Raw genomic sequence first — 26,889 nt, 5'->3', positions numbered from 1 at the left:
CTATCTTTGTCTCTGTCCCCTCCCCTCAACATATTGTAGCCACTCCACTCTGGCATTCTTTCCTTTCACACTGGGTCTTCCCTCTGTCCGGAATGCTCTGGTCATTTGTTTATTCCGTTGTTCAACAAGACTCGTTTAGTGAGTTTCCACCACATGGCAAACACTTGCAAGTGCTGAGGATACATCAGTGAACAGAGCAGCAGAGGTCCCTGTTCATAAAGTGCTTACATTGCAGCGGGGAGAGTAAGGTCTATAGTGTATTAGAAGATAAATGCTGTTGAAAAAAATAGAGCAGGGACAAAATGGGGAGAGTATTGGGGGTGAGTATTAAACATTGCAAGACATAACTAGAATGTGGCTTTTGAGCAAAGATGTGAGAGAGGTGAGAGAGTGAGCCTTGCAGTTACCTGGTGGAAACACATTCCGGAAAGAGGAATCATCCACTACACAGGCTCTGGAAGATATAGGAGATGACATCAGTGAGATGAGGGTCCACACTTTTTTAAGGTTTATAGGCCACTGGAAAGCTTTGGCTTTTATTTTCGGTGAAATAGAGACCCACGGGAGGATTTTGAGCAGAGAGTAACATAATGTGGTTTATATTTTAAAAGAGTCATTCTGGGTGCTACATTGAGAATATCTGTAGGGGGCAAATTAGAAAACCAGTTAGGAAGCTATATTAATAACCCGGTCAAGAAATGATGGTAGATAGAAACAGTTATGTTGTTGCTTAGGACTAGGGTGGTGGCTGGGATGGGAAATGGGTAGTGAACTTGAATGGGGTACTGGATTTCTTTTGTGGGTGGTGAAAATCTAAAATTAGTAATGATGGCTGCACAACTGTAGGAATATACTAAAGACCAATGACATGGAGACTTTAAAAGGGTGAATTTTATGTATTCTGAATTATATCTTAATATAAAGTTGTTTAAGAAAAACCAGATGGTGGCTGGATCAGGGTGGTAGCAGTAGAGGTATATATGTTTAAGGTAACATATGTTTACCTAAGGTATGTTTACCTAACATATGTTTACATAAGGTAAACATATGTTTAAGGTAACTTCGTTCTTTTGCATGTGGGTATACGGTTTTCTCAGTAGCATTATTTAAAAGTCTGTCCTTTCCCCGTCGAATGGTCTAGGCTCTCTCATCCAAATCCTTTGACCATAAACGTGAGATTTTTATTTCTGGGCTCTCTATTCTATTGGTCGATATATCCGTGTTTATGTCAATACTACACTGTTGTGATTACTGTACGTTTGTAGTAAGTTTTGAAATCAATGTGTTTTTTTTTAAGTTTATTTATTTATTTAGGGAAAGAGAGAATGTATGCATGTGTATGCACGCGTTTGATTGGGGGGAGGGGCAGAGAGAGAGGGAGAAAGAGAGAATCCCAAGCAGGCTCCACACCGTCAGCCCAGAGCCTAATACAGGGCTCGAACCCATTAACCGTGACATCATGACCTGAGCTGAAATCAAGAGTGGAAGGCTTAACTGACCAAGCCACCCAGGCATCTCCTTTGTTCTTCTTTTTCAAGATTGTTTTGTCTATTTGGGGTCTCTGGAGATTCCATATGAATTTTAGGGTGGATTTTTTAATTTCTGCATAAAATGCTCCTGAATTTTGATGGAAATTGCATTAAATGTGTAGATTGCTTTGATGAGTGTTGATACTTTAATAATTTAAAATCTTCTAATCCATCAAAATGGGATGATTTTCCATTCATTTGTGTCTTTAATTCTTTCAACAATGTTTTATAATTTTCACTTTACAAGTCTTTAATCTCTTTGGCTAATTCCTAAGTATTTTATTCTTTCTGATGCTATTGTAAATGGAATTGTTTTCTTAATTTCCTGTTCAGATTGTTCATTAGTAGTGTATACAAACTCATTGGATTTTGTATGTTGATTTTGTATCCTGAAACTTTGCTGACTTTGTTTATTTTAACAGTTTTTTTTGTATGTATGGAACCTTGTTTTTTCAAAAATTTTAATGTTTATTTATTTTTGAAAGAGAGAGAGAGAGAGAGAGAGAGAGAGAGAGCAGGGGAGGCGCAGAGAGAGAGGGAGACACAATCCAAAGCAGGCTTCAGGCTCTGAACTGTCAGTACAGAGGCCAACACAGAGCTCAAACTCATGGAATATGAGATCATGACGTGAGCCAAAGTTGGACACTTAACCAACTAAGCCACCCAGGTGCCCCGTGTGTGTGGAATCTTTATGATTTTCTATGTATAAGACCATGCCATCTGTGAACAGAGATAATTTTACTTCTTCCTTTCCAGTTTGGTTGCCTTTCATTTCTTTTTCCTCCCTAATTTCTTTAGCTAGGATTCCACTATGTTAAATAGAAGTGACAAAAGTGGGCATCCTTGTCTTGATCCTGATCTTAGAGGGTAAGTTTTCAGTCTTTCACTATTGAGTATGATGTTATGTTCATTGGTTTTTAAGATAGGAGAATAGCATGGTTATATGCAGATGGGAATAATTCAGTAGAGAGGGAAAACTTGATGATACAGGAGAAAGAATGGAGTCTTGCTGAAGGAAGGTCCTTGAATAAGTAAAAAATGGACTGGTACCTATTTCACGAGTAGAAGGGTTGGCCTTAGGGTAAGTACACAAACAGTCAACTTCTAGTCCCAGGCTGGGAGGCAGAGTATCTACACAAAGATGCTCTGGCGGTAACAGGAGACTGTGGAACTTCTATAAAATTGAAGCTGTAATACAGATCTTCCTATGGCAGGCACCTCATAGTTCAGGATTGAAGGAGCCCCTCCTGCCTCATCATCCTGATCACAACATCCTGTGTTATTTTCTTCACAGCTTTAACCTGAACTGGAAATCATCTTTATTCATATCTTGTTTGTTTGTTGAGTAGTATTATGTTGGAAACTCCATGAGAGAAGCAATTGTGTCAATCTTGTTTATTTCTGAAACTCTAGTCCCTAAAACAGTGCCTGGCACATAGGCACTCCATTAATCTTCACTAAAAAGTTGATTAAATGAACAGGAAGAGTGAGCTGAGGGCTTTAATGTTTCCATGAGCTAAGTGAGAAAAAAAAACTGATCAGCATTTTTCTTCACTAAGGTCAAATAAAAACTTTTGCCTAACTGAGGTTGGAGACCAGAAAATATGCGTCAGAGTTCCAGTCACAAGGCACGTGGTATTTTTCGATCTGATAGTGTACAGCAGCCTAGGAGTAGGATTTAGTTATTCAAAATTGGGGGTGGGTAGAAGTTCTTGTTCAAAATGGTGATGTGGGTAGATCCTGAATTCATCTTCTCCCACTGATAGGCTGAATCTACAGCTGTACATGAAACAGTTTCTTCTGAAAATCAATAAACAAACAACAACTTAAAAACTGGCAGAGAAAAATTTGAAGCGCTTTCGCAGGGCAGCCCAAGTGAGACCCAAGGATTGAGCAAGTTGCATTGATGAGGGTGTGGCTGAAAAATGCGCCCTAGACAGAGAAGGAAGTAACAAGGAGTAAGAGATGGATTATAACAAGCAAGGGATCCACTTCTACATACACAATGAGGTTGGATATCCGGTGTGGTGTGGTGAATTTTTGCTGCAAGAGTAGGACTGAGGCCATAGGATTTCCATTTCTGAGCCAAAATCAGTCTCTCTGTAGCTTCCTCTTTTGTTCCTGTGCCCTTATCTGGAAACAAACAGACATCAGTTCCTTTCCTCACACCCTGAGTCAAGAGTTTCCACTCTTTTCCCTGGAGTGTTGTTTTCTCTAACACCCGAGAAACCCCTTATTCTCCAAATCAGAAGTGACTCTTTGTGAGCCACATTGATTTACCTACACTGGAAGAAATTGGAATGCTGACCTGGATCTTTGAGGATATAAAAAAATCTCTAGTGTTTTTTTAGGAATGGTATTGTGTATGATAAGTATGATATTGTAGTTATGTTTAAGAAAGAGTGCTTGAGGGACACCTGGTTGGCTCAGTAGGTTGAGTGTCCAACTTTGGCTCGGTCATGATCTCGTGATTTGTTAGTTCAAGCCCCATGTTGGGCTCTGTGCTGACAGCTCAGAGACTGGAGCCTGCTTCAGTTTCTGTGTCTCCCTCTCTCTCTGCCCCTCCCACACTTGGGCTCTCTCTCTCTCTCAAAAATAAATAAACATTAAAAAAAAGAAAAAAGAAAGAGTGCTTGACTTGGGTCCCCTGGGTAGCTCAGTCAGCTGACTGTCTGACTCTTGATTTCGGCTCAGGTCATGATACCACGCTGGTGAGATCAAGCCCCACATCAGGTCCTGTGCTGACAGCGTGGAGCCCACTTGGATTCTCTCTCTCCTCTCTCTTTACCTCTCCTCCCGTTTGTGTGTGCTCTCTCTCTCTCTCTCTCTCTCTCTCAAAATAAATAAATAAATAAACTTAAAAAAATCCATATATTTTATGATCATATATATTAAAAAATCCTGTGGATTCACTAAAGTATAATAGAACTAATCAAATTCAGTGAAGTTGTAAGATACAAGATCAATATGTAAAAATCTATTGTAGGGGCAACTGGGTGGCTCAGTCATTAAGCATTTGACTTCAGTTCAGGTCATGATTTCACGGCTGGTGAGTTCAAGCCCCGCATTGGGGTCTGTGCTGACAGCTCAGAGCCTGGGGACTGCTTCCTATTCTGTGTCTCCTTCTCTCTTTGCTCCTCCCCTGCTCGTGCTCTCTCTCTCTCTCTCTCAAAAATAAATATTAAGAAAATAAAAAAATCAGTTGTATATCTATACACTTGCAAAGAACATCCTGAAAATGAAATTTTAAAAAATTTCATTTACAATAGCATCAAAAAGAACACAATACTTAGGAGTAAATATAACAAAAGAAGAGCAAACTTATAACTCCTAAAACTACAAAATACTGTTGAAAGAAATTAAAGAAGATACCTTATTCATGAATCTTAATATTGTTAAGATGTCACTTCTCCCTTAATTGACCCACAGATTCAATGAAAGTCTTATAAGAATCCAAGCTGAATTTTTGTAGAAATTGACAAGGTGATTCCAAAGTTCATATGGAATTTCCAAAGATGATGTAGACAAAACAATCTTGTAAGAGAAGAACAAAGTTGGAGGGCTCACACTTCCTGATTTCAAAACCCATTGTGAAGCAAGAGTAAGGAAGACACTGTGGTACTGGCATAAAAACAAACAGAGATCAATGGGTGAGAAGTGAGAGTCCAGAAATAAACCCATGTTTCTATGGATAGCTGATTTTGACAAGGATGTCAAGAACATTCAATGAAGAAAGACTAGTCTTTTTTTTTTTATTTTTTAATGTTTATTTGTTTTTGAGAGATAAAGACAGAGTGGGAGAGGGGGAGAGGCAGAGAGAGAGGGAGACACAGAATCCGAGGCAGGCTCCAGTCTCTGAGCTGTCAGCACAGAGCCCAACATGGGGCTTGAACCCACGAACCAGAAGATCATGACCAAGTCAAAGTTGGACACTCAACCTACTGAGCCATCTGAAACAGGCTCCAGGCACTGAGCTGTCAGCACAGAGCCCCACGTGGGGCTCGAACTCAGGACCAGCGAGATTATGACCTAGGCCAAAGTTGGATGCTCAACCAACTGAGCCACCCAGGTGCCCCGAAAGACTAGTCTTTTAAACAAATGACAATGGGACACCTGGATGTCCAGATACAGATGAATGAATTTGTATCCTTAACTCATACTGCATACAAAAATTAACTCAAAATGGATCAATTACCCAAATGTAAGAACTAAAACTATAAAGCTCTTAGAAGAAAGCACAGAAATTATTCCTCATGACCTCTGATCTGGCAATGAATTCTTAGATATGATACCAAAAGCAAGAACAACAAAGGAAAAAATAAATTAACTGAATTTAATCAAAATTAAAAACTGTTCTGCATCAAAAAACCATTATCAAAAAGTTGAAAAGACAGCCTACAAAATAGGATAAAATATTTGTAAATTATATGTTTGATAATGGTCTAGGATCCAGGATATATATACAGCTCCTATAACTCAGCAACAAAAAGGCAAACAATTCAAGTAAAAAATGGGGAAAGAAATAGCCAGTTCTCCAAAGAAAATATGCACATGCCTGACAAATACATGAAAAGATGCTCAACATCATTATTCATGATGAATTGAAAAAAACCAAACAACAATTAAAACCTGGGCAAACGGGGTGCCTGGGTGGCGCAGTCGGTTAAGCGTCCGACTTCAGCCAGGTCACGATCTCACGGTCCGTGAGTTCGAGCCCCGCGTCCGGCTCTGGGCTGATGGCTCAGAGCCTGGAGCCTGTTTCCGATTCTGTGTCTCCCTCTCTCTCTGCCCCTCCCCCGTTCATGCTCTGTCTCTCTCTGTCCCAAAAATAAACACACGTTGAAAAAAAAATTAAAAAACAAAAAACAAAACAAAACAAAAAACCTGGGCAAAGAATTTAAATAGATATTTCTCTAAAGAAGTATACAAATGGCCAAACAAGCCTGTGAAAAGATTCTCAAAATCATTGGTCTTTAAGGAAATGCAAATCAAAACCATAATGAGGTACCACTTCACACCCACTAGTATGGCTTTAATAAAAAGAAAAAAGAAATATAACAATTGGTGAGAATGTGGATAAATAAGAATGCTTAAATGTTGTTGGTGCAAATGTCATATGGTGCACCCACCGTGCTGAGCATCTTTTCTTGTACTTTTCGGGCATGTGTATATTTTCTTTGGAGAACTGGCTATTTAAATCTTTTCCCATTTTTTACTTGAATTGTTTGCCTTTTTATTGCTGAGTTATAGGAGCTGTATATATATCCTGGATCCTAGACCATTATCAAATATATAATTTGCAAATATTTTATCTTATTTTGTAGGCTGTCTTTTCAACATTTTGATAATGGTTTTTTTAATGCAGAAAAGTTTTTTTTATTTTTTAATGTTTTTATTTATTTTTGACAGAGAGACAGAGACAGAGCACGAGTGGGGGAGGGGCAGAGAGAGAGGGAGACAGGATCTGAAGCAGGCTCCAGGCTCTGAGCTGTCCGCACAGAGCCCAAGCCCAATGCAGGGCTAGAACCACAAGACCATGACCTGAGATGAAGTCTGACGCTTTACTGACTGAGCCATCCAGGCGCCCCAATGCAGAAAAGTTTTTAATTTTGATTAAATTCATTTTTTTCCTTTTGTTGTTCTTGCTTTTGGTATCATTTCTAAGAATTCATTGCCACATCCACATGATTTTTATTACAGCATATTGTTATAACTGTTCTATTTTGTTATTAGTAGTCGTTAATCTCTTACTGTGCCGAATTTATACATTAAACTTCACTATATTTACGTGTAGGAAAAAACACTATACATAGGGTTCAGAACTATTTATGGTTTCAGGCATCTACTGGGGGTCTTGGAATATATGCTCCATAAATAAGGATGGGGAGACTACTGTATTCATGTTTTTATTGTTCTATCTGTTCCGTAAATGCTATACTAAATGTAAATAATCAAACAGGTGTGATCCTTTGCTAGAAGGGATCCTTGGTGAAAAACCATCGAGTGGCTGGTCATATAATAAAGAATATATCCAGTCTTTTTTTTTTTTTCCAGTCCTTTTTTTTTTTTTTAATGTTTATTCATTTTTGAGAGAGAGAGACAGAGCGTGAGCAGGGGAGGGGCAGAAAGAGAGGAAGATACAGAACTCAAAGGCTCCAGCCTCTGCACTGTCAGCACAGAGCCCACTATGGGGCTCAAACTCAGAAACCATGAGATCATGACCTGAGCTGAAGATGGACCTTAACCAGCTGAGCCACCCAGGCACCTCAGGAGTATAGCGGGTCTTTGTCTCCAGTTGCAGGAGCAGAGCTCCAAAAACCTTTGGAATTTTTTGAAGGATAAGAATCTCTCTGTCATGCTAATGAGGTGACTTCTGGCTGGATTCCTAGATAGCTTCAGGATGGAGGAAGCTGCACACCAGAAAATTCAACCATGTAATTGGCTGGAGTTGAGTTCAGTCATATAGCCTATGATTTAATCAAACATGCCTACACAATGAAATCTCAATTTAAAAACCCAAACCTAAACAAAACAAAACAAAACAAAACAAACCCTCTGAACAGTGAGGCTCAGGGAGCTTCCTGGTTGGTGAACACACTGATGTGCTGGGAGGGTGGCACACCCTGACTCCACAGGGACAGGAGCTCCTTTGCTCAGAACTCTTCCAGACCTTGCCCTATGTACCTCTTCATCTGATTGTTCATGTGTATCTTTTATAATAAAAAGGTAATCATAAGTAGAGCACTTTCTTGAGTTCTGTGAGCATTCTAGTGAGCCTGAAGGGTGGTCAGTCATCAGAACCCCAAATCTGGGGCACCTAGGTGGCTCAGTCAGTTAAGTGTCCAATGCTTGATTTCAGCTCAGGGCATGATCTTACGGTTCTTGATGAGGACCTTGCATTTTAACTTGTGGGAGCTGCTGCTAATTCCAGGTAGTTAGTGTCAAAATTGGATTGAAATATAGGACCCCAGCTGGTGTCAGAAAATTTGTTGCAGATACAATAAGGATAATGCCTTCCTTAGTTCTATAAGTCATTCCAGCAAAGAATGGAACCTGCAGGAAGAGTGGGAACACCTGAAAATGTAGCTAACTGGTCAGAGGGAAGAAGGACTGGGGACCCCAAGCTTATGACTAGTGTCTGTAGTAAAGGCAATCTTATAGAAATTGTGCTCTTAGTTGTGAAGTTTGGGCAAACTCTGCATATTTGCTGACAGAAGTCATTTCATCTCTGTGTGGAACATCATTCAGTCATAGGAAGGTTAGTACCGATGCATGCTACAACATGGATGAACCTTGAAAACATTACGCTAAGTGAAAGAAGTCAGTCACTAAAAGAACACACACTGTGTGATTCCATTTTTTTATTTGAACATTTTTTAAGATTTTATTTTTTTAATGTTTATTTTGAGAGAGAGAGAGAAAGCATGAGTGCATGTGCGAGTGGGGGTGGGGGGACAAAGAGAGAGGGAGAGAGAGGATCCCAAGCAGGCTCCTCACTGTGGGCAGCCCACTGCGGAACTCAAACCCACGAATCCGATTTTGGCTCAGGTCATGATTTCACAGTTGGTGAGTTTGAGCCCCATGTCGGGCTCTGTGCTGACAGCTCAGAGCCTGGAACCTCCTTCAGATTTTGTGTCTCCCTCTCTCTCTGTCCCTCCCCTGCTCCCACTCTGTCTCCCTCTCTCAGAAATAAATAAACATTAAAATGGGGTGTGGTGATAGTTACACATTATCTGCAAACATACTAAGGTATGTTTGAAATAAACACTTTAAATGGGTGAATTGTATGGTATATGAACTATATCTTAACAAAGCTGTCATTTAAAAAAAGGTAGTTATCTTATAAATATATGCTGGAAAAGCTATAGATGAAATGGACGGTGTCTAGGATTTGCTTCAAAAGAATCCACAGGGGATGGGAAGGGGAAAGGAAGAAATAAGACTGGTCATAAGTTGGTAATTGCCGAAGCTGGGTGCTTGGAGGCTCATCATACTTTCTCTCTGCAGGTATATGTGTTTGACCCTTTTCAAAAGAGGGGAAAAAAAAAGAAGAAGAATCCCATGCAACATTCTGATTCACTCAGAAAAGAGGGGACTATCACCTCCTTTGATAAGTTGTTATTTAGAGGCCCTACCCAGAGCCTGCAGATCAGGGAGATGAATTATTGAGGGGAATCTGAGAGGCATAGAAGCCATGGAGTGTGGAGAGGTAGCAAGCGCAGAGGCTGGTTTGGGCCAGGGCAGCTCAGTGCCCCCAGCCCTCATGGACAACCCCCAGGCCAGGCTGACTGTGGTGGTAGAAGTTGAGAGTGGAAGAGAATCAGGTGAGAAGAAGGCCTTACACATTCACTCTTGGAAGTAACGCAGCCTGGGGGAGCCTCCTGGGAGAGGGGAAGCCAAGGCCATTTTACAGCCTTAGCTGCTGCAGATGCTTTTTGAGGACGCTCCGCCTCTCAGGGGGTCTGATCCTGTGCTCAGTACTCTAGGTTAGGAAACTGAGGCCAAAGTTGAGGGCAGGACTTAGGCACGGGAGTTAATATACAGTCCATCCTTCTCAGGCCCTGAGGACACATGTTGCCCCACACTGCTTCTGGAGGGGCCCCAGAGCATCTGCCTGCTTCAGCCGGAGACTCTAGACACTCAGGTAGAAATGGGACGGGGTGCGGGTGAGGCCCTGGAAGATGGGAGTGACAATGCTGAGCCCAGTCTTCCCCTGCAGGAACAATGCATCACCTTTGACAGAGTCCTGGGCTCTGATGCTGCTCAGGTAGGGGGTGTTGTAGGGAAACGGGAGGAGGATGGGAATCCTCAGGCGTCTGGATCCTGGAGTGCTAAGGGTTTCCCAAGCCCATTGCTCAGGCAGGCTGGGTCAGGGCACCTGTGACCGGGGGATATGTCTGTGTCCCCTGCAGGAGGCTGAGCAGGAGCTGCTAGCACGAGTCCAGTCCACATTAGGCTTGGTGGCCCGAGGGTACAGTGTGTCCCTACTGCTTCGGGGTCGGGAAACAGAGACACCTCGGCTTGTACCTCAGGTGAGTCCTGGGGGAGCTACCAAGCATAGGTCTCATGAGGCTCAGGTGTTGTTTCCTCCAGGAGACCTTTGAGAAACTTCCCTTCCCCTCCCTAGCGGACTGGGCCCATAGGGTGAGGGTCAAGATGGGGTGGTGTGCAAACATGAAATATCCAGCAAGGTCTAATATTCACAGTTTTTCATAATACCGATAATAAACTTGAAAGTTTTGTTTTCAGGGCTTCTTCAAAATGCCCCCAAGTCAAAATAGCTGCCTCAGAACTTCATCATAGGCAGGCCCCTGTTTTAGGAAACAGCAGGTCTCATTGAAAATGTCTACTCATTTGACTGGCTCGCTGTGAACCGTGAGGGCTGGGGCTGTTTCTGTCTTGGACACTGTGTCCCTGTGTCCGCAGCACGTAGCATAGAACCGGGCATAGACTTCACCGTCACGAAACTGTTGAAGGACAGATTTATCCTTTCTCCATCCGTACTGAACCCCTTTCTCCACTTTAGCTGTTGCAGATGCTGTTTGAGGAAACTCTGCCCCACAGGGGCGCTGTTCCTGGGGTTAGCACCCTTAGCCTGGTGCAGGTGAGACCCTGCATGGAGGGGAGCCCTGGGAACCAATGGTGGTGCTGTGGAAAGGGCCTGAGGCTCGCAGGCAGCCAGAAGAGACTGAGTCTAGCCTCATCTGCCACTGACCAGTGTGGGCTTGCCTCTCTGAGGTCTCCTATTTCCTGCCTGAAATGGCTGAATGTTGGTGCCCTCGTTGACTCAAGGAGCCCCAGCGGGAGGATCTGGTGAGACGAGGTCTGGGAAAGGCTGTTTGTAACTGGTGTTGTGCTTGTGTGATTGCAGCTCAGCCCCAGTGGAAAGACTCAGGACCTGCTCTCTCCAGGGAGAGAGAACCTATCGGTGTTAGACGTGTCCCCTTTGGGCTTGTGAGTCTCCAGGGGCCAACGGGATCTGAGGGTGCTTGTCTTAAGGCAGGGCTGAAACCCCCAAACCTAGCCGTGGGAGGTTTCTCCCCACTGCCATGCAGAAGGGAAGCTCTGCACTTGGGGTTGTGCTCATCACACCCACTCATCATCTTCCCTGCAGCTCGTATCCCCAGCCCTCTCACTCTTCTTACCCTATCCATCTACACCTCTTCCACTCAGTCATTACCATCTGGGTGATGTGAGCATCTCGTTGAGCAGAACTGGGTAGATGACAGGAGAAGAAAGATGATGAAGATGATAGGCTTTCAAGGGATATACTGAGCTTGGAACCTTGGGGATGGTTCTTACAGGCTCTTGGGACCCCAAAGGACTCCCCATGCAGAGGTTCTGGGGGGCTGGACAGAACCCCAGAACCTCTTAGGAGGTGCTTAGGAGTTGAGCTTGTCTCCCCATCCTCCAGGGTGGTAGAAAATGCCAGTGAGGTGGAGGTGTCCGACTCAAGAACTGCCTCAGAGCTGTACTTACAAGCTGCAGGGGATGAAGGCAGGTGAGGACAGGAGGGCACCTGTCACCCCCAACCCCTATCCCTTAGGCATTTGATCTCATCCTACCCTGTCCTCCACAGGGCCTGCTCTCTGCTCACTGTCACCATGTCCTGCCCAGGGCCTGACCCTCCTGAGGGGCCTGGGACCCGGGGTATGTGGCGAGGGGCCTTGAGGATCCTGCAGCTCCCCAGAGACCTGTAAGTCTGATGGAATCTTCTGACTGCTTTAGGGAACAGGGTGGGGGTGTGGCTGAAGTATGGATGCAGAGACCCAGGGCAGCCTCAGAGTCTCATTTCCTCACCTCTGACATGGTGAAGGACTCCCTCCTTGAACATTTCTTTTTTTTTTTTTTTTTAATTTTTTTTAATGTTTATTTTTGACAGAGAGAGAGAGACAGAGCATGAGCTGGGGAGGGGCAGAGAGAGATAGGGAGACACAGAATCTGAAGCAGGCTCCAGGCCTGTGCTGTCAGCACGGAGCCCGACGTGGGGCTCAAACTCACAGACCATGAGATCATGACCTTGGCTGAAGTCGGACGCTCAACCAGCTGAGCCACCCAGGTGCCCCATCCTTTAGCATTTCTTATAAGGCAGGTCTACCAGCAATGAACTCCCTCAGCTTTTACTAATCTGGGAATACCTTAATTTCTCACACGTTCTTGAAGGATAGTTTTGCCAGATATGGAATTCTTAGTTGACACACTTTATTTTCCCAGCATTATTTTTAGAGAGAGAAAGAGAGCAGGCAGGGGAGAGGGGCAGAGTTACAGAGAGAGAGATGGAGTGGGGGAGAGAGGGAAGGAGAATCCCAAGCAGCCTCCACACTGATGTGGGGCTCCATCCCACGACCCTGCAATCATGACCTGAGCTGAAAGCAAGAGTGGCTCAGCCGACTGAGCCACCCAGACACCCCTTTCAGCACTTTAAATATGTCATCTCACTGCATTCTGGTCTCCATAATTTCTTTCTTCCTTTTTTTTTTTTTTTTTTTTTTTTTTTAAGATTTTATTTTTAAGTAATCTCTACATACAACATGGGGCTGGAACTCACAACCTGGAGATCAAGAGTTACATGCTGTACTGACTGAGTCAGCCAGGCACTAATGGCTTCCACAATTCCTGATGAGAAACTGGTTTTCATTCTTATGGAGGATCACTCGTACCATCACAAGTTGCTTCTCTTATTCTGTTTTCAAGATTCTCTCTTTGGCTTTTGGTGGTTTGATTATAATGTGTCTTGGCATGAATCTCTTTGAGTTTATCCTTCTTGAAATTTGTTGAGCTTCTTGGATGTATAGATTCATGTCTTTCATAAATTTGGGGAATTTTTGAGCACTATTTCTTCAAATATTCCTTCTGCCCCTTTTTCCCTCTCTTCTCCCTCTGACAGTCCCATTCTGCATGTATTTATACACTTCATGCATTCACTGGCCCCTTGGGCTCATTTTCCTTCATTCTTTTTTCTTTTTGCATAATTTTTTTGACCTATTTTCAACTTTGCTGAGATTCTTTCTTGTGCCCACTCAAATCTGCTCTCTAGGGAATTTATGATTTCAGTTACTATACTTTTCAGCTCCAGAATTTCTACTTGGTTCCTGTTTTTTTTTATTTTATTTTATTTTATTTTATTTTATTTTATTTTATTTTATTTTATTTTATTTTATTTTATTTTATTTTATTTTTATTTTAAAGTAAGCTCTACACCCAGTGTGGGGCACAAACTCACAACCCCAAGATCAAGAGTCGCATGCTCCACTTACTAAGCCAGCCAGACACCCCTCTTTTTGGTTCCTTTTTATAATTTCTGTGCTTCTATTCGTATTTTCTATTCATTGAGACATCATTTTCTTGATTTCCTTTACTTTTCTGAGCATATTTAAGATAGTTGGATTAAAGTCTTTAGTGAATCCAATGTCTGTGCTTCCTCAAGGACAGTTTCTATTAATTTTTTTTTCCCCTGTGGGTGGGCCATGCATCTTTATTTGCATGCCAGATATTTTTTTGGTTGGAAACTGCCCAATTTGAGAATTTTTATTTTTGTAAAGATTATATTCTTCATTATGTTGGTCTCTTACGTCTCCATTTCTTTTCCTTAGGCTCTGACATTTTGGATATGATAATGGGGGAACTCTGAAAAAGAGATTCCCCATCCCCTCTAGGGTTTGCATTGTTGCTTGCTGTGGGCTGCAACTATCTGTTTGCTTAGTTACTTTCCAAACAATTTTTGCAAAGGCTGGATTCTTTGTTGCCACTGAAGTCTCCATTCTGTCATCTCAGTGGTTAGCTAGTGACCTGACATAGAATTCCTTACTCTACTGGGACAAAAACATTTTTTATTAAAGGAATAAAAAGAGAAAGAAAAAAAAATTTTTAAAATCTCCAGCTTTCCATAGATTGGCTCTGTGTTGGGTCAGTCCTTCTATGCTTCACCATTCCACTTACATCTCTGCCTTAGTCTTACTTCCTGCTTACAATAAGCTTAAAAAAACAGAGATGAAAACTTGCCATCTTCTCAGGTCTTTTCTCAGCCTGGATCCTGCTCTGGGCATGTGTGTGGCTTTCTAGATTCCTTGGTGCATGGGGGAATTTTCCTTATCTCCCCCCCCCCCCCAATCTGACTCCCCAACTTTTCTTCCCAGTCTTTCCATGCATCTGTTGTTTGCCCCAACTGTTATTTTTGCTTGTTCTTTCATCTTTTCAGTGTTTTGAGGGACTATCATCTAGGATAGCTGCTCTGCCCTGAGAGAGTTCCAAGGTAAGGGAAACAAAAGGAAGCCCTTTTTGTCATTCCTCTGGGGAAACCCTAGACAGTCAAAACAACAAACACAGTTCCTTGGGAACAAAATCTACTCTGCTCCCTCCAGAGCCAAGCACCCCACCACCAGAAACATGGGCTGTTGTCTTCAAGACAACCTCTGTGCTGGGGAGGAGGTTGGGGCTAGGTTAAGTTAACACACCACAAAGATCTCAACATATTTAAGTTGCTTTCTCCTGGGTAAGCATTCACTTGGTTGTAGTAAACCTTTCACTGTCCCCCAGAGTTGCTGTAAGGTTGATCCTGACCATTTTTTCCACATGTTGCTGAAAAAGGACAGATCCCCAGAGTTCCATACTCTGCCATTTTTGTGGATGTCACTTTGCTTTGCCATTTTAAATTGGGTGATTAGGGGCACCTGGCTGGCTCAGTTGGCAGGGCATGTGACTCTTAAAGAAAAAAATTTTTTTAACATTTATTTATTTTTGAGAGACAGAGCAGGAGGAGGAGAGGGAGACACAGAATCTGAAGCAGGCTCCAGGCTCTGAGCTGTCAGCACAAACCCTGACACGGGGCTCAAACTCACAAACCGTGAGATCATGACTTGAGCTGAAGTCGGATGCTTAACCAACTGAGCCACCCTGGTACCCCAGGGCATATGACTTTTGATCTCAGGATCGTGAGTTCAAGCCCCACATTGGCTGTGTTGCCTACTTAAAAAATAAATAAATAAAAAATAAATAGGGTGATTAGTCTTCTATCACTGAGGTGTAAGAGCTCTTTAAATATCCTGGATAGGGGTGCCCGGGTGGCTCAGTTGGTTCTCACAGTTCATGAGTTTGAGTCCCTTACCAGGTGAGCTCGAGCCCTGCTTCAGGCTCTGCACAGTGCAGAGCCTGCATGGGATTCTCTCTCTCTCTCCCTCTCTCTGCCCCTCAATCTCATGCCCTCTCTCTCTCTCTCTCAAAAATAAAAATAAACAAATAAAAATAGCATACATACATACATAAATGTATGTTCTGGATACAAGTCCCTTATCAGATAGACAAATTAAATTTTGCGCTATGAGAATATATTATTTGTGTAATTAAATAATAAAATTTAAAAAAGGGTCTATGCAAGGTTGCAAATCTGCCTGGTGGTGCACCAAAGTTCTGGAAATAGCCTTTCCATCAGATGTAATTTGGGTCAGTTTCTTTCCCCATCCACCAGTGGACCCCTCCTTTCTTCCTCTCTCCTTCTGGCAGAGATTGCCCCCTGCTGCAGGTGTTGGCTGGTAAGGTTATTGGTGAGGAGGTAGAGGGCTCTCTGCCCTGGATCGTGTCATGGCTCCTGGAAGGAAACAACTACACTGGTCTTCTTCTTCGCCTGGACCCTCAAGGTGGCCTGGGGAAGGGTCTGGGGTTCTTTGGGAAGCTCTGACATCTAACTTATGCCTGACCGCCCTCTCACCAAAACAGCTGCAGCCCCAACCCCAGTCCAGAGACAGCCTCACCTCTGGGAGGGTCAAGACTCAGAAAGGTCCCAGTATGGCTAGGTTGCCAAAGTCTGGAAAGGCAGGGCTGATAGTAAAAGCAACCCCTCGCCCTTCAGAGGCTTTCAACAGTTAACCAAGAATTTTCACACTAATACATTTTATTCTTACCACAACCCCATGAGACACATCTAACTTAGGGAGGGAGGCCTAATTTATAAATGAGGAAAGGGAGGATCAGAGAAGGGAGAGAACTTGCCTATTTTCATACACTCATTAAAAATCAGGCCCCTCTGAAATGATATGATGTCAGAGACTTAGGGGAGGTCAAGTAGAGGGTATAGATCAAACAAGAATGGCTGTGAGTTGACAATTATTGAAGCTGGGTGATAAGTAGATTGAATTTCCTATACTTTGTACATGTTTGAAATTTTCTACAATAAAAGTGAAAAGAAAGAAAAAGTCTGGCTCTCCGTATCCAAAATTAGTAAGCACACATTAATTTGGCTAACATAGTCCCAGACCACACACTGTGCCAGGCCCTGTGGAGTAAGGAAGAAAAATTAGGCCAGTTCATGCCCTTAAGGATAAAGCAGTGAAGGACAAAAGTATGTTTATCCATAGGCCAGTTTGGTATCCTGATTAAAGGCACAGGCTTTAATGTCAGACAGAATTGGGCTTAAGTTTTAGCTCTGCCACTCACCAGGGAGTTGCTTGACCTCTCTAAGCTTCATTTGGTTCATCTGGAAAATGTGGGGGTAGGCAGACAAAATTAGAGTTGCTGCTTCATTGGAGTGTTGTGTGGATAAAAAGAGGTGATCCACAAAAACTCTTAGCATAGTGCCAAGCCCATGTAAAAGCCTGATAGGTGTTAGCTATTTTTTGTAAGTAGTATTAATAAAAATTACAAGTATTACAGGCAGTGTGCTCTGGAGTCCAGAAGGAGTGATTCACTCCGAGTCTCCCCTTATTAGGTGGCTCCCTGAGCTTACTCAGAGCTGCTCTGTTGGGGGCCTCGGGAAGGAGGATGCAGGTGAAACAGGTGAGGCCCACCCAGTGGGATGCAGTAGAAGAGGCACGTGCCCGCCGGGCAAACCTGAAGAGCCTGCGTTCAGGCCTCCTTGGAGACACCCTCACAGAAAGTGGGCTCAGCCAGCTGGGCAGGGCACTGCGAGAGTTGCGGGTAAGCAAGGTGAGGCCTGGAGGTGCTGAAGAGAGTAGCTGTTGGAGCCTACCTTAAACCCTCTCTCCATAGGTGGTAAAAGCCTGCAGCCAGTGCCCAGGAAGCCAGATGCTCAAAGGGGTCAAAGCTGAGGCTGTGGGACTCCCAGAACTACAGGTATGTTTTCTGGCTCAACCTCTTAGGAGCCCCATTGATGTCTGCCTTCTCTCCTATCTACAGAGCACTATGAGGAGTCCCTTTCTTTGTTCACTAATTTATTGATTTCCAAACATTTTAGTGACTTCTCAGTGTGTCAGGCATAGTGCCACGTAGGCCCTGGGAAACCCCTGTCCTCATGGAATTTGCAATCTTCTGGAGAGAAGCAATTATAACACCATGATCAGTGCTTTGAAGGCTTTATCAACACAGGGTTCAGTGGGGCATCTAAACACTTCACAGGGGATGTTGATTTCTGAAGGAGGTAGCCAGCAAAGATGAGTGAAGAACAAACATTCCAGGCACAGAAACTAACAGGTCAAGTCTCGGAAGTAAGCAGGGGCTTGATCTCTTTGGGGGACTGCAAGCAGATCATTTTGCTGTAGGATATTTTGAGGAAGAGTCAAGAGAGAATGATTGAAGAGATAAGTAGGGGCCCGGTCATAAAGGGCTTTGTAAATTTATTGAGATGTTTGGACTTTGTCTTGAAGGTCAAGGGGAAGCCATAAAATTACTTTAAGCAGGGAAAACAGTATTGCTCACATTTTTCAGGTCAGCAAACTGAGGCTCAGAGAAGGGATCTGAGTGTCTCAGGGTCACTGAGATAATCAAAGGCAGCAGAGGTACAAACACCCAAGTCCTTAGGTTCAGTATGGTGCTTTTGCATCCGTTTAGAATGCATGGCCTCTCCTGTGCAGAAGGGGGTGCTGTCTTCCAGTATTTGCCAAAGGGTGGCTGGAATGCTGCTTCTGTCCACCTTCTCCTGGTCCTACCCTTTTCGTACTTACAACTTGTTTTTACAGCCCTGAGCTTCGGGACTTAGGCATGTAAGTTCCCATTTATTGAGCAGCATCTGCTACTGCTTAGCGCTTTGGGTGTCTTATTTCATGCTCTCTACAACTTTTTTTAAAAAAGGTTTTATTTATTTTTGAGAAGGGGAGGGAAGGGGCAGAAAGAGAGGGAGACACAGATTCTGAAGCAGGCTCCAAGCTCTGAGCTGTCAGCACAGAACACAACGCAGGGCTCGAACCCAAGAACCATGAGATCATGACCTGAGCCAAAGTCAGACGCTTAACTGACTGAGCCACCCAGGTGCCCCTCTACAACTTTTTTTTTTTTTAACGTTTATTTATTTTTGAGTCAGAGAGAGACAGAGCATCAACGGGGGAGGGTCAGAGAGAGGGAGACACAGAATTTGAAACAGGCTCCAGGCTCTGAGCTGTCAGCACAGAGCCCGACGCGGGGCTCGAACTCATGGACCGTGAGATCATGACCTGAGCCAAAGTCGGCCGCTTAACCGACTGAGCCACCCAGGTGCCCCTCTCTACAACTTTTTAAAAATGTTTTTTTTTTTTTTGTTTATTTTATTTGTTTTGAGAAAGAGAGAGAGAGAGAGCAGGGGAGGGACAGAGAAAGAGGGGGAAAGAGGATCTGAAGCAGGCTCTGTGCTGATAGCCGATGCAAGGTTTGAACTCACAAACCGTGAGATCATGACCTGAAATGAAGGTGGATGCTCAACCAACTGAGCCACCCAGGCACCTCTATAACTTTTATTAGTTCCATTTTACAGGTGAGGAAATGGATTCAAAAGATTAGACACCTGCCTGAGGTTATACAGCTGAGGAAAGGAGGGCCTGAGACTCTGATCTGTCTGATTTCAAAGTCCTGAGCTTAACACGTGCTATCCTAGGAGGAAGGGGATGGAATTCCCATTCTTAATATATTCTCAGCAGGTGATAGATTCAACAGCAAGCCACAGCCCAGGCTTCCAGGGAGAGCCGAAAGGTGGGTTTGGAGCTTGGGGTGGAGCTGGGTGCCCTCCACCTTTGTTGGGCTTAATTGCATTTTCCTCCAGTAGTAGGAGTAACAGCATCTCTAGGACCTGGGCTCCACCAAAAGCATCCTCCTAGGGACTCTGAGGAACAGGTAATACCTCATGTACCCCAGAACAGCTGGAAGCTCTTGAGGGCCTGAAGAGTTGCAGAGCACAGCTAACATGTCTACCACTTCTGTGCCCCAACATCAGGGACAAATATGGAGCTTCTGACAAAGAGAGGACCTGACAGGCTATGATTCCTAAGAGAGGGGCATGGGAAGGCTGTTTTCCTACTGGGTCACATTAGGAGTATAGGATCCTTAAGGCCTCCATGGCACCTATTGGCAGAGCCAATACCTTTCTCCCATGGCCCCAAGTCTCTGTCCAGGCTACAGGCTCTTACAGGACAGTTGGGTCCCAGACGTAGTTGTAGGAACAGCCCTGGTGGTGGGGTTCTGTTGGAAAGTTGGGCACCGTATCCCGAAGCTGTGGCACACACAGACTTCTGGCTGAGCCTAGACTAATGCCATGTAGGCCTGGCACGCCCCAGATGTGGCCCTGCAGTTCTTCTTGGCCCAGGCACAGAGGAAGAGACTTCAAGAACAGCACCAGATACGGATCCAAGAGGAACTGAAGCATTTGGAACAGGAGGAGGAAGAGGTGGAAGGTGACCAAGTCAAAGGCCTGGTGGCTGGAAAGGAGGTGAGGAGGGTCAAGTAGGGGACTTGAGGCTTCTTCTAATTGGTTCAGGCATTGTGTTGGGGGCTGGAATCCAGCCTCAGTCACAACAGGCTGGGCCATACCCTCTCTCATGGTCCTTATAGCTTTATGGGGGACAGATGTAGCAATTTTCAGGGCTAAGCGCAGTGATGCAGGGAGCTAGGGGCTTGTGGGGACAAAGAAGAGTGCCTGACTCAGGCAGGAGAGGAGCAAAGATGGCATCTAGGCTGAGACTTGAAAAACAAATCAGCCAGAGGAATTCACTAGACTGAACTCCATGTGGGAAGTTCATATGCATCACATAGAGGCACTAAATAAATATACTTGTTTGCCCAAATTAGGAAACAAAACTTGTGAGCATGAGGGGATGGGAGGATACGTTCTGAGGACTATGGTTTATGAGCAAAGGTCCAGAGGGAAGCAATGGCAAAGTACAGTCTGGGTACTGCAAATTGTCCATCTGGGGGGCCCCAGCAGGTACATGGTCAGAGGTGAGGCTAAAGAGACCAGTGTGTGCCATGCCTCTGAATTTGGACTTTACCCTAAGAATGATAGTGAACCATTGAAGGGCATGTGTCATCTCAGTTCTGTCCCTCACTAGCCATGCAAATTTGGGCAGGTTAGGTCACTTCTCTGATTCACAGTTTCCAAATCTAACTACCAGATTTGGAAAACTAAAATGGCAACTACTTTCCTCCCCTGGGTTTCATTGGCTAAAATGAATGAATACACATGAAGTGTTTAGGAACAAAGTCTGGCACACAGGTGGCACTGAACAAAGAATATGTATTATCACTGAAGGCCTTCGAGAGGCAGAGATGGCAGCGGGAGCAGACACTATGGAGACTCCAGCTGGAGGCCCTTCAGGCAGAGCGGGACACTGCAGAGCAGGACCTCATGGCCCTCTATGACGTGCACGTGCAGGCTGCCCGGGCTCGGACATGCCATACACTGCAGGTCAGTGGGGACAGAAGGCAGGCCTTGAAATGGTTCCAAGGCTGACTGACAAGCATCTCTGAATCTGGGCACAGGTATTTCGAGCCTGGCGAGAGCTGTGGGAGGAGCAGACCATGACCACAGAGCATCACCACCGCAGCCTGCTGGCTGGTATCCTGCAAGACACGCTCCAACTGGCCACACAGAACCAGGAGCTTCAAGCCCAGAACCAGCAGCTTCAGCAGGGTATAGGCTAGGCTGGGGCCAGTCGTGCTGGATGGCTGCCCTGGGAAGCAGTCTGGTGATCAGTAGTCTTTCAGGGGCAGCTTCTTCTCTCTTCATTCTTCACTGTCCCAGAAGGGAGAGGGAGCTGGGATAACTACGCTAACCTTCACTATGGATAATGAACGATACCACTAACCAGGTCTCATTGTGTCAGTCCCTGCTAGGTACCTGATATCCACCTCTTCATTTTAGCCTTTTTCACTACCCTATGTAGTAGGTGCCACTTGACCCCCATTTCAGAGGTAAGGCAACTAAAGCTAGGAGAGGTTAAGTAACTGCCCAAGGACAAGTCCGCTAAGTCACAGAGCCAGAATTCAAATTCAAGCCTGTTAGAACTATAGTTCTACACTGCACATGTGGTGGTTCACAAACTGAAGTGTGCAGCAGAATCACTTAGCTTATTAAAGAAAAAAGATTCCCAAACCCTACTCTCCCAGATTCTTCAGTAGGTCTGCAGTGTGTGTGTGCGTGTGTGTGTGTGTAAGCTTACTAGGTATGCTCCCATGGGAGCAGGGCCTGATGTTCCTCTGGCCATGAGAAGAGATGGCAGGAAGGAGTATCAGTGAGGGAACCAGAGGAAATAAGAATCAAAACCATATTGAATCCATGAGTTCTCTAGCCTAAAACTTGGTTTGTCCTGCCAGGTCCAGCCAGGACCTTCTATTCCCAAGAGTCCCTCCAAATTCTCCAGGGCCCAGGTTTTGTGCTTTAGAGAAATTTGAAAAGTTGTGACAGAACAGTCTCCACTCCATGGAGCCCTCAAAGGAAATAATGCTCCTAGCAATAGATAGAAGTCTTTTCTCCTAGTCTATCAGTTACTCGAGGATTAAGACATTCAGGGCACTAGGGTAACAAAATTATGTTAGAGAGAATCTACGCAACACAGGACAATCATAGCCAATTGCAGGAACCACCTGCACCCCAGAATACTTTATTAAGACCTTATTGCTTACAGTTAGAAACACTGAACTACACCAAATTTCCCTGTGCCTGGTTCCAGGTCACTCTGTGTAGAGCTTCCCTAATCTGTGTAGATTACTACACTCTGTGTAGAGTTGGGACAGTGCTAGGCAGGGGCAGGACCCAGAGTGAGAAAAATGGTACCTCCTAGGAGTTGTAGAGGGGACGGTGGGCTTTGAGAGGGCCCTTGGGGTGAGCAGAGGTCAGGAGTGTAGCCTTAAGCCAGGGCCCAGGGGCAACATTCCCTGAGATGAGTCAAGCTCCAGCCCTCTCTGGGGTCTCCAGAAAAAGGCTGGGTGGGTGTGGAGAGCAGCACTGTGGAGGGAGCAGGGGGCAATGTCCCCAGGTACCGCTGGAGCTAGGGGAGTTTGAAAGAGTAGCCTGGATGACGGGTGTATAATCTGTGGCAATTGGGCTTTCCTGCATTACAGTGGGTGGGGGCGGGGGGGGGGGGAGGGGATATCTCTTATGGGGGAGTCATGTACCACAGCTGGGCTGGAGTAGCCAGTACCAGGCCTGGGGGCAATGGGTCTGCTGGGGTGACCACAGGAGGCTAGGAAAGCCAACTGTTGCCCAAACCCACTCAAAGCAACTGTATTCATGCAGGATGAGGTGGAGAGCCTCCTCCACTGGGGATGGGGTCACTTCTAAGGCCTAGGTATTGATGCTCTCCCATTTCCTTATTCTGGAAAAACTTCAGGGCAAACCCAGTCTTCAAGTTTCCTGGGGTAACCCTTCATCCACCCACCTCCAGAGACTAACCTGGCTACTCCCACTTCCCCAGCTTTTGTCACAAGGCACTTGTTACAGGGCTGGCTGCTGAAGAAGGGTAGGGAGGCCTCGGAGGTGGCTCTGATGGTGGCGCCCAATCTATAGAGTCAGGAGTCCGGGTGGAGATGGTCAGTGACTAGCGGCTGCCATAGTACAGGCGCACAGCCAGGCCAATGAGCAGTGTGGCCAGGAAGAAGGCAGCTGTGAGCTGCAGCCGCAGCAAGGCTGCTGAGAGCACGGCATTGACCACCAGGGAGCAGGACACAACAAAGAGCCGTGTGATGCTGCTGCCATGCTTCATGACAGCTGACATGAGCAGTCCATTTAGTGCCTGGCTCAGTACCACAAGCGCTGCCCAACCAGAGAAACCCTCCAGGAGGCCTGGGCCAGGGCCACCACCTGCGTGTAGACCTAGGTTCAGGAGCACACCAAAAGTGTAGAGGAAGAGGTTCTGAAGTGCTAGGGGCAGCCGCTGTCGCTTCATGAGCAGCTCTGTGTACACGGACGACAGGCCCGAGATGAGGCAGTACAAGATGAGAAGCAGCAGTCCCAGTGGAGTGATATGCAGGGACATGCGGCCAGCAGCAGCTGCTGGAGGGGGCCCAGGAAGGGTGCTTCCAGGGTCTTGGAGGCCACCAGCTGCATAGCAGGCCCCTGCTGCCATCAGCAGCAGCAGTGCCAAGCCCTGGCGTGCAGAGAGGCGGTGCCGGAGACAGAGGCAGTAGAACAGGGCCGTGCTTCCAATCTTGAGATTGCTCAGCACCTGATAGGTGCTGGGGTCCATGTAACGTTGAAGATAGATCACCAGGTTGTTGTTAGCGCCATAGAGAAGGGCTGATAGCGCAAAGGGGGCAGCCTGGCGCCATGGAGGAGCCCCTTGGGGCCATGCTTGCCAGCCCACCAAGAGGGAGAAGGCGCACAACAGTAGCTTGGTCAGCTCAGTCAGCAGCACAGCTGAGGAGGGCCGGAAGGGCACTCTGCCGTTCACATGGCACAGTGCCAGTAATGGGGCATGGGCACCATACATGGCAGTGGACAGGAGTAGCATCAGGGTCCAGCGGGCCTGCCTGGGACGGCCCAGGCCTGGCATACCCCCGTCCTCTACACTCATGCCCAAACCAGACCCTGGGTGGCCTGTGTAGCTAGCCAGGGGACAGCGGGAATTATAACAAGTTTGGGAAAAATCAGTATGGAGCCGGCTCGCAGGAGGGAAGAGCCGTGGTACATTGCTAGAGAGAATACTGAAAATCAGAGTCAGCTGCAAACTCCACACTCAGGGCTGGAATAGGAAGGGGCCGGTGGCCCTAAAAGCCACAGTCTTGGGGCCAGTCCCATGGGGTTAAGGAGGGGCGTCCAGATTATTGGCTGATAAGCCACTGTTCACCTTTTGCAAGAAGGAGAGCAAGGATGAAGACTGTGGAAAAGTTGAAGATAGCAAAAGGGTGATAGCTGGGGAAGCCAGATATGGTGTCTGTGGTTGAAAGGCCTCTACCTGCAGGCCCAAGATGCTCATCCTTCCTCCCCCATGGGATCCAGAGCTAGTCGGGCCCCTTGCGCAATGACCGAAGATAGTCCCTCAACGTCTTCTCCACATTGGGCACAGCATATGCCTGAGCTGCGTAGATGCCAGTGCAGGTACCCACAGCAAAGCCCAATACTGCTGATGCCCTCAGTTTGGCCACCACATAGCCGGCTAAGAAGCCCTTGAGGAATGGGGAGGACAAGAGCGAGCCATCCTGTGGAGAAAAATGAAGGAAACTCAGCCAGGGTCTCCGTTCTCTACCCAAGAGCTACTGGCCTTAGACCATCCCACGACCTCTGCCTTACTCTGGAAAGCTGCAGTATTCTCTCCAAAGATTTTCTCAAGATTCTGGAGGCAGAAAAAGAACCTAGAAGTCCTGATCACACAATCTCAGAATGCTGGGGTTAGAAGGCTCCAACCACAGAACGCTACCACCACAAAGCTACAGAGGTGTCCCTGAGGAATCTGACCCCTGCCTGCTTCTCCAACCTCACTTCCTAGCATGCTCCCCCATTACTGGAGCCAAATTAAACTACTTTCATCCCCCCTGTTCATCATGCTACTTCCCACCATAAGAGCTTTGTATATGTTGTTCCATCTGCCTGAAATGATCTCTCCTCCCCTCTTTACCTAGTTACCTTCTATTTAAGATACCAGTTCAAATATCATTTTCTTAGAGAAACTTTCCTTGGGGTCACAGAAAACAGGCCATCAATAACCATTTGCTGAGTAAGTCTCTATCACCCATTCAAAAGCATATTGGGCAATGAAGCCCAAGGCCAGGGGGGAAGAGGGGGAAGGAGTGGTGGGCAGGTGCAGCTTTACCTGGCCCACACCACTGTTGACTTCGTCTTCCACACGCTGCTGCAGGCGTTCCAACTGGTTCTTGAGAAATGCCAGGTCCTTAAGCTTAGGCAGAGAATCCTAGAACAAGAAAGAATCCAACAAGTTAACCCAGCCCAATTCTCTGCTGAGGTCTGTCAGAGGCTGGGTATTTAAAAAAAAAAAAAAAAACTTCCTGAGATGATGGTGGTAAAGGAAGAAAGGCACTGACAAGTAAAGAATTCACATGGGGACCGGGGAGGGGGGTGACAGATGGGATCTGCATCTATAACAACCCTTACAGAATTTCCTAAAGTAAGCAGTGTGTAGGGAGACAAGAGGAACAGCTAGGAGACATTCAATTAGATTTATCAGGCAAGCACTACTGACTCGGCTATTAATAGCAACGTGTCTGTCTTGTCTACCGGGTCCTCAGGCCTCACACAGGGACTGGTAAGTAGTTAATAAATATGAGGATGAATGTCGCTGAACTTCCAGACCAGTGGTGAGTAACGGCCTGAGGCAGTTCCCTGGACGCTGTAGGGTAAATCTGATTTCTGCTTGGGCTTCTGTCAAACCGAATGTGTGACTGGATGCGCTGGCTGGAGTTGGGGTGGGTGGCTGTCTGCAGGAGTGGGTGAATGCACTGGGTGGCTTAGATCGCATAGAAGTATGAAATTCAATGTATGCCCAAGGGAATCTGAATGACAATGTGAGTGTCCGTGTGGCTTGGAATCATCATGTCCATAGGAGGGAAATTTCGGGGGCCAGGGAATGCAAGACAGGGAAAAGTGTGTCAGAGTGAATGTGTTTGAATGTCTGCTGGTAATTAAGGATAACGAGGGTCCCGAGAGAGGACACCTGGGAGATGCCCGGCTTTGCTTGCCTCGTGTGGTGCTCCGCTACTCCACTTCCCAATGTTGAGTCAGTCGAAAACAGTAAAAGCTAGCCTAGAGGAAATAAGGGCATCCCCACACAAGAGAGGCTCCAGTGTCGCCTCTCCCAAGGACTAAAACGGTGTGAAGACCACCCCACACTGAAGATAATCCTTACATTCACTCACCTTGTCATCCGCCATCTTCCCCGCCGAACTTGTTGCGCAGGCGCGGCCCCGCCTCCCTCATGCAAAGTACTACAGCCATCTTTACTGAGGGCGGAGGCACTTCCGGGGCATTTTTGGAAAGGGTGGAGGAGGTGCTTTCCTGGCCGCAGAGCCCTGGCGGTCTCTTGCTCTCAGGTACTGGCATGTGACTCCTCCGTCACGACCCTAACTGCGTGTCCGCGCGCGCACACGACCTGGGCGCAATGATCTCACTCCTTCGCGTGTGCGCGCTGCGCAAGTTCGTGTAACAAGTCGTCCATCCCTCGATGAGCTCATAGTTGCGCGGTGATGTCACTGGGGGCGTTGGCGTCGTGCGCCTTCC

General features: G+C 45.9%; 3 protein-coding genes across 8 annotated transcripts; 1 reads left to right on the top strand and 2 right to left on the bottom strand.

The window, feature by feature from the left end:
* The first annotated feature begins 9,313 nt into the window (after positions 1-9,313).
* On the top strand, positions 9,314-22,173 carry LOC102900045. Of its 6 annotated transcripts, XM_045060024.1 has the most exons (15): positions 9,328-10,173; positions 10,249-10,296; positions 10,442-10,561; positions 11,056-11,133; positions 11,401-11,483; positions 11,944-12,030; positions 12,109-12,225; positions 16,029-16,162; positions 17,230-17,438; positions 17,511-17,594; positions 19,364-19,418; positions 19,492-19,559; positions 19,984-20,151; positions 20,971-21,126; positions 21,201-22,173. In XM_045060024.1, exons 4-15 carry the CDS (start codon positions 11,065-11,067, stop codon positions 21,360-21,362), a joined length of 1,392 nt encoding a protein of 463 aa, XP_044915959.1. In that variant the 5' UTR covers positions 9,328-10,173; positions 10,249-10,296; positions 10,442-10,561; positions 11,056-11,064; the 3' UTR covers positions 21,363-22,173. The 6 variants fall into 6 exon arrangements, with proteins under 6 accessions (XP_044915952.1, XP_044915939.1, XP_044915938.1 ...); XM_045060004.1 differs by having other exon boundaries at positions 9,323-10,173; positions 10,249-10,561; XM_045060003.1 differs by having other exon boundaries at positions 9,323-10,296; positions 19,367-19,418.
* A 113-nt stretch (positions 22,174-22,286) lies between these two features.
* Positions 22,287-24,234, bottom strand: SLC35A4 (solute carrier family 35 member A4). Its single transcript, XM_006927660.4, has one exon. It carries the CDS (start codon positions 24,230-24,232, stop codon positions 23,258-23,260), a length of 975 nt encoding a protein of 324 aa, XP_006927722.1. The 5' UTR covers positions 24,233-24,234; the 3' UTR covers positions 22,287-23,257.
* A 75-nt stretch (positions 24,235-24,309) lies between these two features.
* Positions 24,310-26,712, bottom strand: LOC101095877 (solute carrier family 35 member A4). Its single transcript, XM_003980840.6, has 3 exons — positions 26,529-26,712; positions 25,469-25,567; positions 24,310-24,857 (listed from the first exon to the last, which is right to left on the bottom strand). The coding sequence occupies exons 1-3, from the start codon at positions 26,541-26,543 to the stop codon at positions 24,660-24,662; spliced, it is 312 nt and encodes a 103-aa protein (XP_003980889.2). The 5' UTR covers positions 26,544-26,712; the 3' UTR covers positions 24,310-24,659.
* Positions 26,713-26,889: the final 177 nt, after the last annotated feature.

Source organism: Felis catus, chromosome A1 (assembly GCF_018350175.1).
Source record: "Felis catus isolate Fca126 chromosome A1, F.catus_Fca126_mat1.0, whole genome shotgun sequence".
NCBI lineage: Eukaryota > Metazoa > Chordata > Mammalia > Carnivora > Felidae > Felis > Felis catus.
The sequence above is the reverse complement of the archived record's forward strand: the minus strand, read 5'-3'. Positions and strand labels throughout refer to the sequence as shown.

Excerpts from the sequence above, each read along its gene's own strand:
- LOC102900045 (XM_045060000.1), top strand. The coding sequence starts at position 10,180 with ATGGGACGGGGTGCGGGTGAGGCCCTGGAAGATGGGAGTGACAATGCT. Across the intron at positions 17,439-17,510 it reads GGGCACTGCGAGAGTTGCGG|GTGGTAAAAGCCTGCAGCCA; the intron begins GTAAGCAAGGTG and ends CTCTCTCCATAG. Across the intron at positions 21,127-21,200 it reads GGACATGCCATACACTGCAG|GTATTTCGAGCCTGGCGAGA; the intron begins GTCAGTGGGGAC and ends ATCTGGGCACAG.
- SLC35A4 (XM_006927660.4), bottom strand. The coding sequence starts at position 24,232 with ATGAGTGTAGAGGACGGGGGTATGCCAGGCCTGGGCCGTCCCAGGCAG.
- LOC101095877 (XM_003980840.6), bottom strand. Across the intron at positions 24,858-25,468 it reads TCAACAGTGGTGTGGGCCAG|GATGGCTCGCTCTTGTCCTC; the intron begins GTAAAGCTGCAC and ends TTTTCTCCACAG.